The sequence below is a fragment of the Akebia trifoliata genome, unplaced genomic scaffold, assembly GCF_017979445.1.
Source record: "Akebia trifoliata isolate Shusen 1 unplaced genomic scaffold, ASM1797944v1 Contig00095_ERROPOS300000, whole genome shotgun sequence".
Taxonomy (NCBI): domain Eukaryota; kingdom Viridiplantae; phylum Streptophyta; class Magnoliopsida; order Ranunculales; family Lardizabalaceae; genus Akebia; species Akebia trifoliata.
This window is the reverse complement of record NW_028236846.1, coordinates 77,783-97,147: the sequence shown is the minus strand read 5'-3', so window position 1 is coordinate 97,147 and position 19,365 is coordinate 77,783. Positions and strand designations below refer to the sequence as shown.

The following is a 19,365-nucleotide window of genomic DNA, read 5'->3' as shown; positions in this document are numbered from 1 at the left end:
TTTCTCAACCAGCCTAGTCATTTTTTCCTTTTTCTGACGGATTTACCCTTCATAAAGTAGGTTTTATCTATATGTTTTATAAGGTGATACTTTCAAAATCATTTTATTATTATGGACCATGAGATTTATATAATGGGCTTATAAGTAATAAATAAATTTCGATATCCATATTAAATTTGTGTTGGCAGCTTCTCTAAGAATTTGGTCACATATTTGTTAATTAATTTGTAGTTTTTACCTGCTTTTTTTCTTGGAGAAAAAGTTTGGAAAATAATTTTTTATTTTTATTTTTTTAAAGATTCTATTAGTTGAAGGTGTTGACTAGCCATTGAATGGATTGATGATTTTGTGATCTAGGTTTTTATTTGGGATGATGGACACCATGGGTTAACTATACAGCATATTTATAATTGTATTAATTATTAATTTTGACTTTTATAAATTTGACGATAGTGAGAAGATTACCAAAATAATTGACTACTGAGCCATATGAGGTAGAAACTCTCGAGTATGATTCTAAGGAAAGGAATTGACCCTCTATTCTGATTGAGGAGAACATGTCATTCACATGTCACGCCTGGAGAGTAGAGGGGGAGTTAGAAAATTCTGACTCGTTCTGAAATTGTAGAGACTTGATCTGATCAAGTTGCTTTTATTATTATTATGAGGGCATACCATACTCTACAAGTCTAATAAAGAGAAATTCCATTGAATTTCCTTTCTAAATGAAGGGAAAGTTCTAAGAGAATTATTGATTTTGACCAAAATGACTCTAATTATGATAGATTAAAAAAATTTATGATGAGGGAAATTTTGAAATCCAAATTTTTGTGTCTAACCACTTCTACTTGGCCTTATTTCATTATAATAGTAAAGATAAGGAGCGGATTCAATGGGAATAGAAGAGGCTAACCTAGGGCATGGATTCCATTGATTTTCAATTGTCGTCCCATGTGGATTAGTAGTGAATTTCTTTCTCATTGTCCCACACAGCCATAGTAATAAACAACGTACCCGACAATGTGAAAAACAATGATGCCCTTAGTTCATCAAAATTAGTAATAGCATTGACGTGAACCAAGAGTTAGTGACAGGTGGCAATGGTCGGTAGACTAGTACTCCTCCAAAACCTAACATGCCATTGACATATTTTTCAAGATTAACCTCACATTTATGTGTTTTTTTACATCAAAATGATTGACATTTATCAAGGAATTCATGGTCCTGTCCAACCACCAATTTCCCAAGTACCTGGTTGTGGGTCTTATCTACCATGCGGTAATAAGTTGAATAAGATGATTTTAAGTTTAGAGTTGGGATCCAGAACAGTGTCCCGTTCTTAAGGTATAGGAATGATGTTTACATGACATATGCTATAGGAGTTTTAGATGCATTGGACTCCTAACCAAGCCATTTTTATTTATGGCACTCTACCCAATGTGTTTGATCTCCGTTAAACACATGCCATGCAGACACCGGTATTTTCCTAAAGGAATGGGATACTGTTCTAAATTGCAACTCTTAAGCTTAATTAACATATTATAACAAGAGAAGTCGAGTAGAAATGATTTGAATTTAACATAATCAAGATCATTTTTGTAAAAAAATATTGCTTAGTCTTCAAAATTACAAAAAAAATCTTGTTGGAGTAACCTCAAGATTGACCTCATTTTGCACTTCGCTGAAAATGGCGGTGCACACAGAACCATAGATGTTTTTCACTCATATCTTGATGAAAAACATCTATGATTTTGTACACACTCATGTTAGCAAAGTGTTAATTAAGGTGAATCTTAAGATTGTTTCAGCATTATTCTTATAAAAATATCCTAATTTTACTATGTAATCTTAAAATTCCTTTAGTCAATATCTTACCATAGAAGGTTGAGTAGAAATGGTTTGACACCAAAATTTAACGTAGAGTCGTGCTGGAGTAACTTTGAAATTTACATCGATTCATATTTTGCTGATATGGAGGTGTGCACAGAATCATAGATGGTTTTCACTTGTATCTTGAGGATTTGTCTATGGTTTTGTATACACATCCACGTCAACAAAGTATAAATCTATGTGAATTTTAAAGTCACTCCAGTATTATTCTTTAACATAATTAGGGTCATTTTCGTTAAAAAAAAAAAAAAAAAAAAAAAAAAATTGCAACCAAACATTGTTTAGTTTTCAAAATTACAAAATGTCATTTTTTAAATAAATAATCTTTAAAATTTAATCAATATTTTAAATTACAAATAAACCCTTTTTGATATGTGTATGTTTTCACATGGCACCTTCTAGTTGAAATTTATAAATAATGTGTTTCTTAATCTTATCCTAGCTCTAATATAAATAAAAAAATGAATCTTAATGTGGGTTTTTTTTTTTTTCTTTTTCAATACCCCCTTTTTGTAAAGAAAATTTTCTTGCGTTTAATATTGTGTTGGAGTGGAACTGTGGTTAGAACCATAAATACTTTTTTTCTGGAAATACAAGTGAAAGCAACTATGGTTTTGAACATAACTCCACATTAGCTCAGTGTCAAATGCAGTGTCCCATTCACTTTAGCATTGTTCTTTTGTAAGTGCACCCTTACCTAGACAAAAATTTTAAAGTCCCCAAAATTCTTGATTTTTCACCTTAGAAAGGGTATGAAAAAATTGTACAAGTTATAACTACTACTAGACTATCCTCAATCTTTCACCCTAGAAAGGGTATGAGGAAATTCTCGTCTACCACTATCGACATTGGACTTGGGATAATTTAAATCACAGAATTTTACATTTTTATTCATTTTCGACAAATGCCACAAGTGGCAAGCGGTCAATCTATAATAGGGTACGCCAGGCCATCAAATCCCCATCTTTTTTTTTGATAATCGAGTATCCGTGTAGACAAAGGATTGGGCCCGTATTTGGGCTTTGCCCAATCCATAGACCATGGTCTTGTTCAAGGACTAATCCCTGGGTATATGCAACGCCTGCACATTACACGCACTAGGTAAGTAAGGGTGCACCCTCACGGGTGGCCCCTGACGAATTAATGCTCATACTGGACATCGAACTCAGGAGTTACGGTCATTAATTGCTTATTGCTCCGAAATTGCCATTGAACTAACCCCTCGGAGTTTCAAACCCCCATCTCTTCCTCTAACAAACCGGTATTAACTCGTTAACTTTAAACATCTTTTCACTTATGGTCATTTTTTGGCTTCCAGGAGAAATGAGAAGTACTTCTTAGATATTTTTCAGGCAATGATTTAAATTCGAAAAGCACTACTCTAGGCTAAAAGCATTTCTAAACACAAATCTAAACAAGTACTTAGAAAACCCAAAATTTGGGCCTCGTCTGAGAGTAGGCTTAGTTCATCTCAAGCAACATGTGATGGCTGAAGACATCGCTTCTTTTTTATGTGAAGTGCTAAGTGATCCAAGACAACCCTCTTTGCCCCCCCCCCCCCCCCCCCTTGCCTTATTTCTTTCCCACGTTTTGTAGTCCTTTTTGGTTTCTTCTCCTCACAACTATGTTGTTTCTTTCACCAGTTTTTAAGTTACTTTCGTTTCTTCTACTCATCAACCCTATTGTTTTTTGGTTTCTAAGACAAGAACTCTCCCACGTAACGTGATAAAATTTTGTTGGATTGTTTTATTAGGTCAATCACAATAAGATCCATTAATTTCTTATTAAAACACATGGAAGTATGGAACTTTTTTTTTTGGGGGGGGGGGGGGGGGGGGGGATGAGGCATAAATTTGAGTGACTGTCTATTGAGTCAACTCAATTGTCCAAAATTTTAAAACTCAAAAACTTGACCAGACTCTACTGTCTATCAAGTTGAGTCAAGTAAAAAAAAACTTATGATTCGAATTGGATTAGTCAAATTTAAAATAACTAAAATATTTATTTTTGTTCTTCACAAAAGTATTACATATAGTCAAGTTATTCAATTGAGTTTTTGACCCGACTCAGTGCATTTTTGACTTGACTCGACTGAATTGTTGAGTTGACTTGGTGGTTTTCCAAATTGACTCAACAAGTTGGTTCCATTGAGTTTTGGGGTTACGACTGCTCGAAGTTGCCACAAATGCATCGATCACATCCTTGTAGAGTTTTGGAGAGGACTATTTGTTCCAAATTATGTATTATTACTTCTTTTTTTCATTTTGGTGCCATGAAGTTTTCTTTCAAGATTTAGATGGGTTAGATCTTGATATTGGGATGATCATCTATGGTCCATATTTTAGATCATATTACAACGATCCAAAATGGTAAGGACTTGCAAGGAATTGTTCACCCATTTTCGTGTTATTTAATGGAGTCGTGCTGGGGTGACACAAGATTTACTATGATTCTCACAATTCTGACGTGAACATGCATACATAACCGTAGATGATTTTTACTTGTATCACGAGGAAAAATATCTATGGTTATGTACACATCCCATGTCAGACTTGTGAGAATCATAGTAAATACTTTTTGTCATTACAACATTTTCTTATTTAATGTCCTTGTGGCTCTTGAACCAAGTCTCCACATCAATAGTTCAAATCATTCTAAACTAAGAGCGTCTTTGGATTATTCCAACTCTCCAAGGAATCCGAACATACCCAATGTCGAATCGGGCTACTTTTCTCATGCACCAGTTATTATCTTGAACCAAGATCGAACTTTGCATGAGATTTTTAGTTGAATCGCTTATAACTTGTTGTATTTTACACATCCATACGATTGAGTCCTTGGGACACTAGCAAGAGATTGCTCACACACTGATATCATCGACCCTTTGGAATCGTGCAAGTGTGAAGAGTGAGTAAAAATTTTAAGATTAAACAAAACATGTGTGAGAATTCCCATCAGTGTGTGATCTCCTTGGAGTCTTTGGGGGTAGGCTTATTTGAAGCTCAAGGGCAGCATGAACATGGCGGGACGAGGAGTTAGGTTTGTGTCATGCAACATATATAAATAAATGTTGGTGTGACAGCAACGACGAGGATCAATGCTGTTGATATTTCTCGAGAGTTAAAAAGCGCATCTTTAGGACTATCGAACGGTAGAGACTTCAATTGATTGTTTTCCTTAGAAAGTTGTAGAAACGAAACTCAAAAAGAAAAAATAAATTAAATTAGGGTGAGTGCAGTCCTACGTGGGTGCGAGTGTGACAGAAGCTTGGCAGAGAGGGTTTACTACATCAAAAACAAACCACACATAATTTTAAAATAACTAAATAAATAAATAAATAAAAATCTAGAGAGAGAGAGAGAGAGATGAGAGGGACGGGAAGGGGGCATTTTCGTTACCTTTTTTACGTTGCACGCATCCTACAATCAAAACGCAGGAGAGAAGGAAGGAAGAACCAAAGTAGAAGAGAACAACACCTGCTTATTGAGAGAAACAGAGACAGAGAGAGCAGAAATTAGAGTTATTGAGAGAGAGAGAGGATGAAGAAGGGCTGTAGTTGGAGTTGCAGGTTTCTGGTGAAATGGGTTTCTTGAGATATACAAGTGGTGCTGATGAGCTCAAAAGGTCTACAAAAATCTGGTTAGATTTTTCATTATCATCTAACTAAGACCCATTTTTTTCAAAAATCTCTCTTTGAAAAAATTGAAACTTCTCTCTCTGACTCTGATTGAGTCTGAAAAAACCCATTTTTTTAGATACCATTCTAACAATCAAACTCTCTTCTTAAGTTCAAGTTCTTTGCTTTGCTTTAAGAAATTTCGGTTTTCTTGAGGTTTAGATGTGGGGGTTGCCCTTTAATTTGCAGGGGCAAGGGTTGCTAGAAATTTTACCAGAGATTTCTTCTTCAAAATCATCATCACTTGGCGAATTTGAGAACTTGAAGGATATTAACTGCTTGGGTACAGAACCCACTTCTGTTCTGGATACAAGAAGAAGTTCTAACTCTCACACATCCTCCTCAAACCTCTCTTATTCCTTGGGAGACAAAGCTGTTGTGGTGGCTCCTCACAAGGAAGAATGGGTTTCAGAGATTCAATCGATTCGAACCGATGCAGAGATTATTAGTGGAGCAGAAAAATGTGGGTTTGGCATGGAAGAGTGGGACAGTATGTTATCAGAAACAGAAGCTTCACCCACCCAAGAACAATCTCTTTTTCAATGGATTATGGGAGATTTAGAGGATCCCTCTTTGGGTTTGAAGCAATTTTTGCAAGAAGTCGGTCCTTCGGAGTTCGATTCGAACTTTGGAACATTGGATGGTGGAGGAGGTTCTTTGGTTGCCACCACTATGAATTTGAGTAACATTTCTCCAAATGACAACAATGGAAGGTTTGGTTCAATTTCAAACTCATCTTCGCTCCCTAATTACAGTAACCCTCAAGAACCCATTTTCTCTCCTTATCATCCTAACAATCTCTCTCTCCCAATTTCTTTACCTCCCAATGTATTTTATCAGCAACAACAGAAGCAGGAAGAAAAGCCTCAGATACCCAATTCTCAGCTTCAAAACCAAGGTTTCTTTGTGCCCTTATCCTACACCCAACAAGATCAGATCCAAAAAATGCCGATTACCGATCCGGGTCAAGATATTTTTCAAAGAAGACAACAGGGTTTGTTCCCTCATCAGCTGCAATTCCCTCCAACAATGATGACAAGGCCAAAGCTTGGCGAAGAAGTGGTCTATCAGTGGAATCAACAACAAGCTTTGGTTGAGCAGCTCTTCAAGGCTGCAGAGTTGGTCGAGAATGGGAATTCGGTTCATGCTCAAGGGATATTGGCACGGCTCAATCACCAGCTCTCCCCTGTTGGAAAGCCCCTTCAAAGGGCTGCTTTCTACTTCAAGGAGGCCCTACAACTGCTCCTCATTACCAACAATAACACAAGAAATTCTCCTCCTCGAAGAACTTGTGCCCCCATTGATGTTATTCAGAAGATCAATGCCTACAAGGCCTTCTCCGAGGTATCTCCCATTATGCAGTTCACGAATTTTACATGCAACCAGGCCTTACTTGAAGCACTAGAAAATTATAATTGTATACACATTTTAGATTTCGATATTGGGTTTGGTGGGCAATGGGCTTCCTTCATGCAAGAGATCTCAATTAGGATTTGTGGTATTTCATTGCTTAAGATCACCGCCTTCGTCTCTCAATCGTCACACAACCCACTCGAACTTTCACTCACCCGGGAGAACCTATTTCAGTTTGCCAATGAACTTAGGATCCCACTTGAAATCAATATGGTGAGCTTTGATTCGTTGCACAGCCTCCACGTGTCTGAAAGTGAGGCAGTCGCTGTGAACTTCCCTGTTGGGTTATCTTTGAACTACCCGACTTCTGCCCCATTGTTACTCCGGCTTGTGAAGCAGCTTTCTCCAAAGATTGTAGTTTCTGTGGACCAAGGATGCGACCGCAGTGACCTACCCTTCGCATATCATTTCCTACACGCCCTTCAGTCATATTCGATCTTGCTGGACTCACTTAATGTTGTAAATGTGAAATCTGAAACTATGAATAAGATTGAGAAGTTCTTTCTTCAGCCAAGGATTGAGAGTAATGTATTGGGACGTCACCACTCTTCAGAAAAGATACCTCCTTGGAGGACTCTCTTCGCATCAGTGGGGTTCTCCCCTTTTGCCTTCAGTAACATTACGGAGACTCAAGCTGAGTGCCTAGTAAAGAGGCTTCAATTGAGAGGATTCCATGTGGAGAAGAGGCAGGTCTCACTCGTGCTCAGCTGGCAGCGGCGGGAGCTTACCTCGGTATCGGCTTGGAGGTGCTGAGAAGCAGTTCTCTCTCCTCATTTCTATGTTGTATTAAGGAAACTGTTTCTGAGTAAATTATACGTTTGAGAAGATGGAAGATATAGGATAGTCTATTTTCTTTCTTTATTTTGGACATGGGTATCACTCCTATGGTGTTTTAATGATGTGATGGGTGGTGACACTCGCATCTGATTAAGGTGGTGGAGGGTTTTCATCCACAAAGACGGGTAAAAATTGGAAATTAAAAATGAAGAATTTTAATTCCCAAAAGTTTAGTTTATTATTGTGGTGAAGCTGTGGATAATTCTTTTGGACACATGTTTGATTTAATCATGAGTTTTAGTGACCCAACTTTGTGTTGAACTCATGTTTTGTTTTACTTATCAATTCTTTTGTTAACACAAGTCGCTTACTCATTGTGCATTTTATTGCTTTGTTATACATGATTTAGGGAAATCGTTTCCAAGTAAAACATACATGTGAGAAATTGGATGTGGATATTGCTCATGTGGTGTATAAATGCTATGGAGAGAAGTGATACCAGCAGTGATTTTGTTGTACATGGAGAAAAGAAGAAATAATCCCCGAAAATTTAGTTTTTTGTTTTGTTTTTTTTCTCTTGTAAGCTTGTTGAGTTGCCACCTTTCTTTTCTTTCTAATAAAATCGTTTGTCTATCATAAAAAGAAATTTAGTTTCTTTTTATGGGTGATGCTGTGGATAATTCTCTTGCTTACATGCTTGATTTGATTCATGTACATTGAAGCATGTTATTGCTAATTCCTCTGTTAATATGGGTACTTACACCCTACCTATAATTTCTAGAGAAACATAAGGAAATGTGGATAGGTTTTGTGCCCCTTAGACATACATATCAGTCCATGATTTGTAAATTTTGCCTTTCCAGGAATGTTGAATGTTACATCCTACTTGTAATTTACCCCTAAAAGTGCTCTGTTATCATGTAATGGGAATTGCTTCATCATAATTTTAACCTGTTTTCCCTATAGAAGAGGCATTAGAATTGTAACTCAGACCCTAGTAGGACTCACTTTCCTATGTTTAGATAGTACTTCTGTGTACAAATTAACGCAAACCATATGTAGATCTGGATAAGTGAAATGGGTAATCTCGAAGGTAGTTTAATGAAACTGAACTTGTCTTGCCTCTCTTTGATCGGCTCAGCAACTACTATATAATTTGGAAGTGATGTCATAATCTTCCATCTTCTTCGGTTTTGCTATGAATGGATCCTTCTTGGTGTAAGAATTTTGATTTTGGCTCTTACGAATAAATGTTTGTTTGCTTCAGTAGATGGTATATGTGGAGTTTGTCCATGCTAATGTTTTTCTTGGATCATTAAATGGCCATTGTAATATCTTCATGATCATGATTTTGAGCTTGAGCTTTAAATAAATTTCAAGGTTAGTGTTTCATATCTCTTTGCCTACTGGTCGTTCTGTTGAACATCACGCCTTCATGAATTCTGTTTATGGATGTTTGATTGCTGTGGTAACTCTAATAGTTTGATAGCATCATAAGAGCTGCTTTGAACTTTAGCTTCAATGGAATTATTGGGATTTGGAAAATCACCCTATTCAAAAGTACTTTTTTGGGCATTTAGAGTATCTAGTTGTATCATCATCATCAAAGCCATATCCCAAGGATTTGGGGTTGGATAAAAGAATTGTGTTACTCCATTCCACTTTGCCCAGAGGCACGTCTCTTGTTGTTGAAAGTATGTTCATATTTAACTTAACTATCACAATCTAGATTCGTTTAGGTTTTTCTCTCGCCTTCAACTTGAATATTTCTTTTAATTGAGTTTGGAATCGGTCTTCGTTGAATATGTCCAAAATATCTCAGTCGAATTTCTCTTAGTATATTTTCTATAAGAACTACTCATACATTTTTTTTAAATGCATTCATTTTTAATTTTATGTTTCCTAGTCTTTCCATTCATCCATCTCAATGTTCTTGACTCTTATCACTTAATTCATTTATATGATGGTTCTTAACAACTACTTGTCTCCATAAAGCATAGTTGATTTTATGGCCATCTTGTAGATTTATTTATTTAATTATATATTTTCAAAATAAAAATATCAATTTGCTTTAGAACAATCTCTTCAATCAAGACTCTGTGGGATGAAAATCTAATACCAAGTTTTAATATGACTTCTTAACTAAGGTGTGTCGCCTACCTACCTTGTCGAACAATCACAATCATTTGATAAGGCTGCATTATTTATGTATTTATGAATTGTATTAATGTATTTAATTATACATTATTATATGGTGGAGACTTTAGCTTATATTTCATATATTTATGCTAACTGTCCTTGTACATTGAACTTTGTTATTATTTTAGATTGTTTTAGTACTTCTCTTAATCAAAATCACATGGCTTAGACTTACCCCTTTTCTTTTAACACACAAACTTGTAGAGAGAGAGACCATGTTGCAGGTGATAATGAAAGTTTGTTTCATATATAAATGGTATAAATGGGTAATTTAGGAAATATAAAATAGCATGAGAACATGCTATATATGTACAAAAGCCATGATCACCAACATTTAATTTTGTTATTTAATTATCTTGTCTTTTGGAAGTTTTGTTTGTGTTTTTCGAATTTTGATTCAAACATTCATGGTAGAAGTGTGTTTAAAAAAAATTCTTATGAATTTGTTGTCGGGTTGAATCTCTTAAACTATAATTAGAGCTGTGATATTATCACACCATTATGTGATGAAAAACATCATACGTGATTTTATTATATAAATGATCCACATTTCTACGTTATTTGGATATATGCAGCATGTTAATGTGTATCTAATAAAATACAATTATAGATCCCACTCCGACTACAATTATGAGGGAAAACCGATCATAATTTTGAAGTGAGGTCTACACTACTTCATCCCATTTCTTTTAACTCCCTTCAATTTTATTGTCTTTCATCTCTTCTCTTATTTTCAATAATATCCCTTTAATTTTACTTTTTATTTTTATCCCATCTTTCAAATTTTATTATTTTTCTCTATTACCCTTAACCCCAAAGAGGATGCCCGTGCTTATGACAAACTCTGTATATATATATATATATATATATTTGTTAAACTCATATATTCGCACCCAATCCTAATCGTCTAAATGCAAAATCCAACTACGAGGAGAACATGTGTACGTTGAGAATACACCAAGGATGTAAGATAAATTTCAACCGTTAGATTTCGTATTTATTTGGTTGGAATTAAAATATCAGATTAGGTCCGATTTAATCCATTGGCAGCCCTAGTAAGGAGTTTATTAATTGATTAAAATAAAAGTTGTGATGGTGATTGGTGACTGTGATATCTTTTATAGTCAGCCGCCTATCCACCCACTTGAATGGTTTTATGAAGGTGGATTTGAACTTTTGAGAGTGTATAGGCAGGGGGACCGCTCGTATGGATTGGTGTCACAGTGGTCCTAAGAACTCCTGTCCATCCAATCCATGGCTCACCATACGTCATACCTTAAAAGCATTACATGATCCTTCTCTCTGACCAATCATCAATGTGGTTGTCATCATTGTCTTACCCAACTTAGGAAACCCACACTTTTTTTTTTTTACACCTTTAGATCTGTTGGTGAGTATTGCTTCTTTTTTTCTTTTTCTTGTTTTTTGTCCTCATTAGATTGCCTTATCGCAACATTTTACTATTAAGAAATCTTATTTCAGGATTCAACTTTATCTTTAGCTGTTTATCCAAAGAAAAAGATAAGGATTTTGACAAGAAGACGATGAAATGGCTTATATCTCTCTCTCTCTCTCTCTCTCTCTCTCTCTCTCACCCACAAAGATGGATATTTTGGTGGAACTCTCTTTGGAGATAGAGTTTGAATGTAGAGCAAAATCTTGTTATGCAATTCAACTCCAGTGATTGCTTGGAGGAGAGTTCCTTGCTCATAATGTAAACAATTTGGCTGTCACTTGGAGTAAACAAAACTTGTAATTCACCCATTTTAATCTTTTTCTTTAACATAATGAACATCTACTTGTAAGTTTTAACATGAAAAGTAAAGTCGGGTTCGACATTAAATAAGTGTCACCAAGATTGTCAAACAAAAGCTTAGAACAATTCAATGATTTGAAGCCAATAAGATCGGCCAGTCACTTCATTTCTGCATTTGTGGTGGATAATTTATACAGTATAGTACTATTGAATATCTCATTTGATGAAGAAAGAGGTCGTTTTTAGTTTTGTGGGCTTGCATCCGAGGAAGTACCGGAAGGAGATATTGTTGCTAAGTCCTGCTTTGAAGCGTCGAGGCCCCTTCAAAATTTTGTAGGAACCTGACATGACATATTGCTTTCTTGTTTTTATTTCACAATCTTTTTTTTTTTTTTAATATATTTGTGATACCTCCTTAGAGGCACAATGTGTCATCTAAGGGAGAGAGTTCTACCAAAATTCTGAAGTAAGATGGGCGCTTCAAAGATTTTTCCAATTATTGTCAGGTATGATTATACCAACAACATTTAATAAGAGAATGATAGTAAAGCCCACCTGTCGTAGCACAAACGTAGAGGAATCTACGTGACTATATTGAAATCCCATGGAAATCAAAGCTCAAACTTTGCAACTAGGTCTCATGGACCAGTCAATGTGGTACTTCCTTGACGTGGAAAGGACTATGGAGACCAAAGAGTTGAAGTGAAGCCATTACATGGCAAAGTGGAATGGTAAGGAGGAATGCAATTAGTCTCACATCGGACAAGAGAACGTTCAAATCTTTATCTATAAAGATAAACTATACCCTACATAGTACAACGCATTTAAGTCGTACTGACTTCGGCCCAAAACGAATAATATTATACTATTGTGAGCTTGGGGCATTACACTAGGCACATGAGACTTATTTAAAGTCATAAATAGTCTTATGAGCTTGGATACACGGTGATAGCCTTACAAGCTTGCATAATATGATTAGGCATAATAAGATCAACATATTTCGATATTTGATAGATATAGACCTCTTTGACAAGATTCCCATGTAAAAATGGGTTTCTGACATTGGAAATGCCCTGTAATATATGTAACAAGACAAACTGTTTGAGGTTTTCTAAGTCTCTTTGTAATCTTTGATGAGCTATTGAGGATATTATTTAGCCAACAATCGGGTCTCGTATCATTCAAGAACACCAACAGAAGGGGTTGTTTTCTTCTATAAACTCAATTATAGCCCATCATATTTCGACGAGAAAGAGGGGATACTAGTGTCCCCATTCCTTGTCATGGTTTTAAATCCCATCCAAGATTGAGATGACTCATCTAAGACCAAGATGACTCGTCAGATACATCTCGGTATTGTCCACCAACGAGACGGATAGACGAGTCAAACGCATCGGACGAGATTTAAAATCGTGATTCATTTTTCTCATTGTTGAACTAAAGAGTCAAATCTATCGAAAAACTCATCCAAGACGACTCGATATTATTCATGGACGAGACGAGATGTCAAAACGAGGTTTAAAACTATGTTCCTTGTTTGAGGGGATAGTTAAACTTGTCCATCATGGAGGCCTACAATTTTTCGTTCTGCAAACAAGGAAATATTTACATATATGGTCTCACTTGGAATGTAAGACTTGAGTAATAAAAATTAATACATTAATATTGTTTCAAAAATTATAAAACAATTATAGGATTAGTCAAGATTAGTTTAAAAGAATTAATCAAAAATGCATAATAGCAAGATACAAACGAACTGTTCACCATTGACATAAATTGCAAATTGATGGATATGGAACTCATAGTAAAATTAGGAATTTCTCTTTTACTTAAATAAAATAGATACATGCTTTATAATTGATGGGTTGAAGAAGTTCCATAGCACATACAAAATTTACAATATATAATGCCACAAAAATAAAATTAAACAAGAAAATGATAGAAAAGGTTTCTTGGGGAGTGAAGACATCAATGCATGTGTCGGATACGTTGTCCTTAAGGTGTTAATCACCTCCACTTGGTCATAGCTCATCATTCCATAAGTTTGTGGCAATACATCTCTTAAGATACAATATTTACATCCCTTTAAAGATAGGTACAATCTCTCATCAAGATGATAAACTCGACCACAGACAACGTGCTGAAATCTTAAGGACACTTGTTTGCTATTTGTTGTAGAAAGATAATATGAACCCACCTAAAATACCTAGGTGTTATTAATGCAGTAAAGTTAAGCTCATGTCTCTTTGGGGTTTTTTTTTTTTTTTTTGTGATAATCGGGGGTGTCCGGACTTACATCCAACTAGGGGGACCGGGTGAGTTAGGGCCAGAACCAAGGCATACCCCCCCTAAGCATGTGCAAAGCTTACACATCACACACACCAAGTAAGTGAGGGAATACCCTCACAGGTGGCCCCGAGGAAATATTGCTCTTACTGTGTATTGAACACACAACCTATAGACTCTCACCGCTTATTGGATTTGAAATTGCCATTGAGCCATCCCCTCGGGGTTATATCTCTTTGGGGTTGGAAAACACTGTGAGATTTAATCCATTCTAAATCTTATATCTACATAATTATTAGTCATTAATTTTCCAAGATCAAGAATCATGTATATATCTCAAGAAACTTATTCATGTTCCTAGAGATTAAAAGTTATGGATACTTACCTTTTGCCATAAGTTAAATTGATGTATCAATATGTTGGAGGTGTGCCTGTCTCAATCCACGTGTTTGTGATTCGATGTGCATAAATCCTCAAATTGTGTGAACCTTTTTCCATGTCCTCTAATTCCCAGACTCACCTTCTTTTCCTTCTTTATATGGTTCAACCTAGGGCTTTAGTGATTGATGGAAATCACCAGAAGTTCAAAATCCCATTTCTCTTAGTCGTTATTCACGTTCTTCAATTATGGGGTGCCAATCCACTTAAATAGATAAGAATAGAAGGCCCAAAGATTCTCTTTTAATAGGATTCCTATTCATTAAGGTTTCCTACTAAGACATGAAGAATTATTTCTATTTCTAATATATATTGAGATATATCCTTAATTTGATACCAAATAATACAAACCCAACCAATATATATATATATATAGTCCCGTTCGGCACCTTACACTTTACCCTACGTGTTTTGTCCTACATGGGTTAGAAGTTTTGGAATAGGCTGATTTTGGTGAGGATGATCTCTATGGTGAGGATATCATCCTCACCAAAAATCAGTCCATTCCAAAACTTCTAACCCCATTAAAAATGATTTACAAAAAATGGACGGTCCACAAATTTTCAACTTGTAAACATGGGGATAGAAATTTCGGAATTGGCTGATTTTTTGTGAGGAGAATCTTCTAACTATAAAGATCATCCTCACCAAAAATCAACTTATTCCAAAACTTCTAACTCATGTAAGACAAAACACATAGGGTAAAGTGTAGGGTGCCGACATTTCCCATATATATAAGCCCATATCTTTTTGGGTCGTAACTGGTCTACCAGTTCAACCAATGATGTGATCCAAAATTGAATCTTTGATGGCTTTGGGGCTTCCTAATTATCAAATGACAATTTCATCAGCTAAATCTTAAATAAAAATCTAATATATCCTTTTAATATTATAATTAATTTATTATAAGATGCAAGCAAGACAACTTGAGTCTTGGAGAAGGGGTTAAATGTTCTTAGTTCTTACCATCCTCTCAAAAGTCAAACAACTTAACTGTCACGTAACCTAACCTCAATCTCATACTTGTTTAAATCCCTCTCTTTTGGAGTTTAGATTGAATTCGAAGATCAAACAATCTTTTTTTCTCTACAAATTAAGGGAGGAATTTGTAGGAAATTAATGGGGATAATAAGGAGTAGTTTCTCATTCATGATGGGTGCAGCATGTGGAGTATACATAACTCAGAACTACAACGTCCCCAATATAAAGAAGCTGGTGCACACAGGATTATTGATGGTGAAACTCAATGAAGAGCGATATCGAAAGCCGAAGAAGAAGACGGACGAAGAAGATTAGTTGCAGATATATATAGATGGTGTTCAAAGGGTCTGTATTTGGGAAATGGGTGAATATTTGTTGAGGTTCAGATTTTGTTGGATTTGCAATCAGTTTTTAAATGGGATTAAAATGTTTTTTTTTTGTTAGTTCACAACTTGAATAATAATTTAAAGTGATTATTCTATGATCTTTGTGGATGTACAAGTGTCTTCTAATATTCTAATTGAATTAACAGAGGCAATCTTTTCCAAATTGATTCAAATCGATTGTATTCGGCATAAATTCACTTAGATTTAACAGTAACATAGATACAACCATAAAAAGTTTTATATTTTATCAAATAATATACATTAAAATTCTTAAAATTATTTAAATATATCAAAAATTTATCTTAGCCAAGACTGAGTTTCTCGAAAAATTAACCTTTTTTTTTTGTCTCCCCTTCCTCAATCCTCTCCCCCCTCGCTTTTTCTCTTTTAGGATTTTTTATAGTCATGATAAACTAACGCCATTGACACGACAATGCACAAAATCATAGATCTTTTTCTTCGAGATACACAAGGAAAAGATCTATGATTTTGTGCACTACCACGTCAAGATTGTCAGCTTTTGTGACTCAATTTATCGTTAGTCTTTTCCATAACAAAATTTAAAAAAATAAAAAATTAGAGGATTACTTTGGTGTCAATTTAACTTTATTTCGATATAATATACAATTTTATGGGATAAGTAAAAAAGTTGAAGTATTAACAAAATTATTTTTTTATTGGATTGCTTGTATCAAATGATTTTTACTACATACTAATTCCTAATAGGGGTGTTGATGGATTCATTTCGATTTGATTCTTATAAGAACCAAATAGAACCGTTTATTTTTACTACATAGTAATTTTTAGTAAGGGTGCCAATGGGTTTATTTTGATTCGATTCTTATAAGAACTAGGACCATTTATTTATTTTTACTCATATATTTATAGGTATAGATTCCAATTCTCAAATTAATGGAATTAAAGTTCGTACCTTCAAAATGTTTCTGTTTACACTGTTCTAGTTCGCAATAGAAATCAATTTTGATCCTCAATCAGCTTGATTCCAAGGACTTTGATCGATTCCAAAAAGAGATCCAGAGAGCCATCTTATCAATCCTGATTTCGGTTTGGTTCTGATTAGATGGGTATCCATTTACATCCCTATTATCTATTCATTAAGCAGAGGTGATATTAACCCAAAGTGGTCAAGAACCCGGTTCACTGGTTCAACCGTCGGTCTGATATAGCCTGGACTGGTTACGACCGGACCGGAACGATCTTTAAAATTAGATAGTTACTATTTCTACACCAACTTTTACTAACACCACACCAGCTGTGTGCAATTCTTATATAGGGATTGGTGTGAAAATAGAAAAGTTGATGTGGCAATAGCAGCTCTCTAAAATTAAATTCCGGAAATTTCCATCCAATCTTTTGATCACATTTGCTTCGCGAGTCGCGACTTTGGGGCTTAAGTGCTTGAGGTTCACGAAACCTCTCTTTCATAGTCTCGTACTCGTCAAATCCTCACTCCTCTCTCATAAACCCTTCACGAAACCTCTCTTTCATAGTCTCGTACTTGTTCAAGTCCTCACTCATCTCTCATAAACCCTAGAGATCGAAACCTTGGATGAAACCAATCGAACTCTAGAGATTTTCAAATTGGGGGAGAAATTTGCAGTAAATGGGGATAATAAAGAGCAGTTTCTCATTCTTGATGGGTACAGTATGTGGAGTTTACATAGCTCAGAACTACAATGTTCCCAATATAAAGAAGCTCGCCAACACAGGTCTCCTAATGGCGAAGCACATCGAAGAAACCTATCGAAAGCCAAAGAAAAGAGACGGAGACGATTAATTGCAGATACAGATGGTATTATAGACAACGAGGTTTCTTCTTCTTTCTCTATTTTGGGTTTTTAATTTTGTTGAGGTTGCTATGTTCATTGAGATATGATAGAATTTACATTCTGTTTTTTTATGGGAACTTTTTTCTTGTTATTAATCGAATAATAAATTAAAGTGAAAATGGAGATCTTTTTCGGATGTGTGATTAATTGTATTGTATATGATCTCCTGATTGAATAAAACAAAGAAAAAAAAAATTGAAAAAAAAAAAGAAGCAATGATATCAATTTGATAACCCATGTTGTTCTTCGAAATGAGGAATCCATTTATGTGATGTTAAGTGTCCACAATGTGTGCTTTGTTTGGTTTATTATGTATATCTATGGTTGGCTAAACCCATAGTTATACAAACAAGAGATCTTTCCTGGAAAAGAAAATCAAAATCATGTATAATTGATTCATTGTCACACTAAATGAGTTAGCATCCCTTATCAACAATATCAATTCTCAAACTTTCAGATTGTAGACATGGACATGCATTTGTTGCTGGCCATATTTTAATTTTCTTTTTAATTGTTTAAAGCTCAGGAAGAATAGAAAAGTAATGACATACTTGAATCATGGATTTTATTTGAATCATAAGATTCAAATAAAAAATGTAGAACTTTTGTAACGAAGGGATTCCAACATAAGACTCATTGGTTGAGTTAAGATTTCATTGAATCTTTTGTTATGGACCAAAGCATTTAAGTAACACTATATATACCCTTTATTCTATTACAAAAAAAAAAATCATAATGAATGAAAGAGATGTAAGAGTGGAAGGATAATGTAAAACATGTAAAAAAATATAAATATATGGGTGAGACGTTTTTCATTGTTGGAACGAAAAGTGGATAAGGTCTTCTACACATAGATAGATTCGCAGGATGACTAGGATCTGATGTCGCTTCAGAGTCTCAAACCCGCAACATGGCCAAATGGTTACCATTTGGTTAAGGAAAAAATAAGGTAAGATTGATGGGACTTGAAGTAGGATGACCTTTTCATGTTTCACCAAATGTTAGTCCTCAATTATCTTTTTCCATGGTTTGGCAAAAATACATTGATCAACAGACTCCCATTTTCTAAAGTTGAAATCAAACAACTCACTATTAGGTTCTATCACATCAACCTCAATACCTCCCCTCATCCCTCTCCTTCGAAACCTCGACCTTCTCTTTTTCGTTGGTTGTCATGAACTCCTCCAACTTCTTACTCTTCGGGATGAAGAAATGGTTTTGTTGAATTTTCGTATCATTATCTTCGAGCACCTAGTCCGTAAGCCACACAATCTCTAACCCATCTGAACTATTTATCATCGTGCGCATACAAGAATGCATCAGTGGTGGTGGTAGGAATGGGATATCTGCAACCAATCTTGTTGGTTTTTTTATACGCTTTGTCTTCTTTTGTTTTATTGTTACATTTTTCTATTGCCTTAGACACCTCTTAAGCAGTACTATAAGACCGTTTTTCATTGCTTGGTATTTAGACGGGCAGGAGCTTCAGTGTCAGTCCATGATGTGAAATTTCTTTTTACGTGCCACCATTAATGGAATTTTCATTATAAATTTCTTTCAATTATTTTTAGAGTGGTTGAATGACATGTACTTGAACAAGGAATTTACGTTGCGGAGCTAATGTTTACAAATCAAAACAATTAGTCTTGGTCGACTCAATTGTAAATATTGTTACCTATAGTTTAAGAATCTTATCCTTAAGCACAATTTTTG

At 35.1% G+C, this 19,365-nt stretch overlaps 3 protein-coding genes across 3 annotated transcripts; all 3 read left to right on the top strand.

The window, feature by feature from the left end:
• The first annotated feature begins 5,243 nt into the window (after positions 1-5,243).
• LOC147381972 (scarecrow-like protein 6) lies at positions 5,244-8,030 on the top strand. The gene has a single exon (XM_086429719.1). It carries the CDS (start codon positions 5,729-5,731, stop codon positions 7,730-7,732), a length of 2,004 nt encoding a protein of 667 aa, XP_086285845.1. The 5' UTR covers positions 5,244-5,728; the 3' UTR covers positions 7,733-8,030.
• Positions 8,031-15,385: 7,355 nt separating this feature from the next.
• LOC147381971 (uncharacterized) lies at positions 15,386-15,859 on the top strand. Its single transcript, XM_086429730.1, has one exon. The coding sequence runs from the start codon at positions 15,555-15,557 to the stop codon at positions 15,729-15,731; it is 177 nt and encodes a 58-aa protein (XP_086285856.1). The 5' UTR covers positions 15,386-15,554; the 3' UTR covers positions 15,732-15,859.
• Positions 15,860-17,243: 1,384 nt separating this feature from the next.
• LOC147381970 (uncharacterized) lies at positions 17,244-19,105 on the top strand. The gene has a single exon (XM_086429716.1). The coding sequence runs from the start codon at positions 17,427-17,429 to the stop codon at positions 17,598-17,600; it is 174 nt and encodes a 57-aa protein (XP_086285842.1). The 5' UTR covers positions 17,244-17,426; the 3' UTR covers positions 17,601-19,105.
• Positions 19,106-19,365: the final 260 nt, after the last annotated feature.

Excerpts from the sequence above, each read along its gene's own strand:
- LOC147381970 (XM_086429716.1), top strand. The coding sequence starts at position 17,427 with ATGGGGATAATAAAGAGCAGTTTCTCATTCTTGATGGGTACAGTATGT.
- LOC147381972 (XM_086429719.1), top strand. The coding sequence starts at position 5,729 with ATGTGGGGGTTGCCCTTTAATTTGCAGGGGCAAGGGTTGCTAGAAATT.
- LOC147381971 (XM_086429730.1), top strand. The coding sequence starts at position 15,555 with ATGGGGATAATAAGGAGTAGTTTCTCATTCATGATGGGTGCAGCATGT.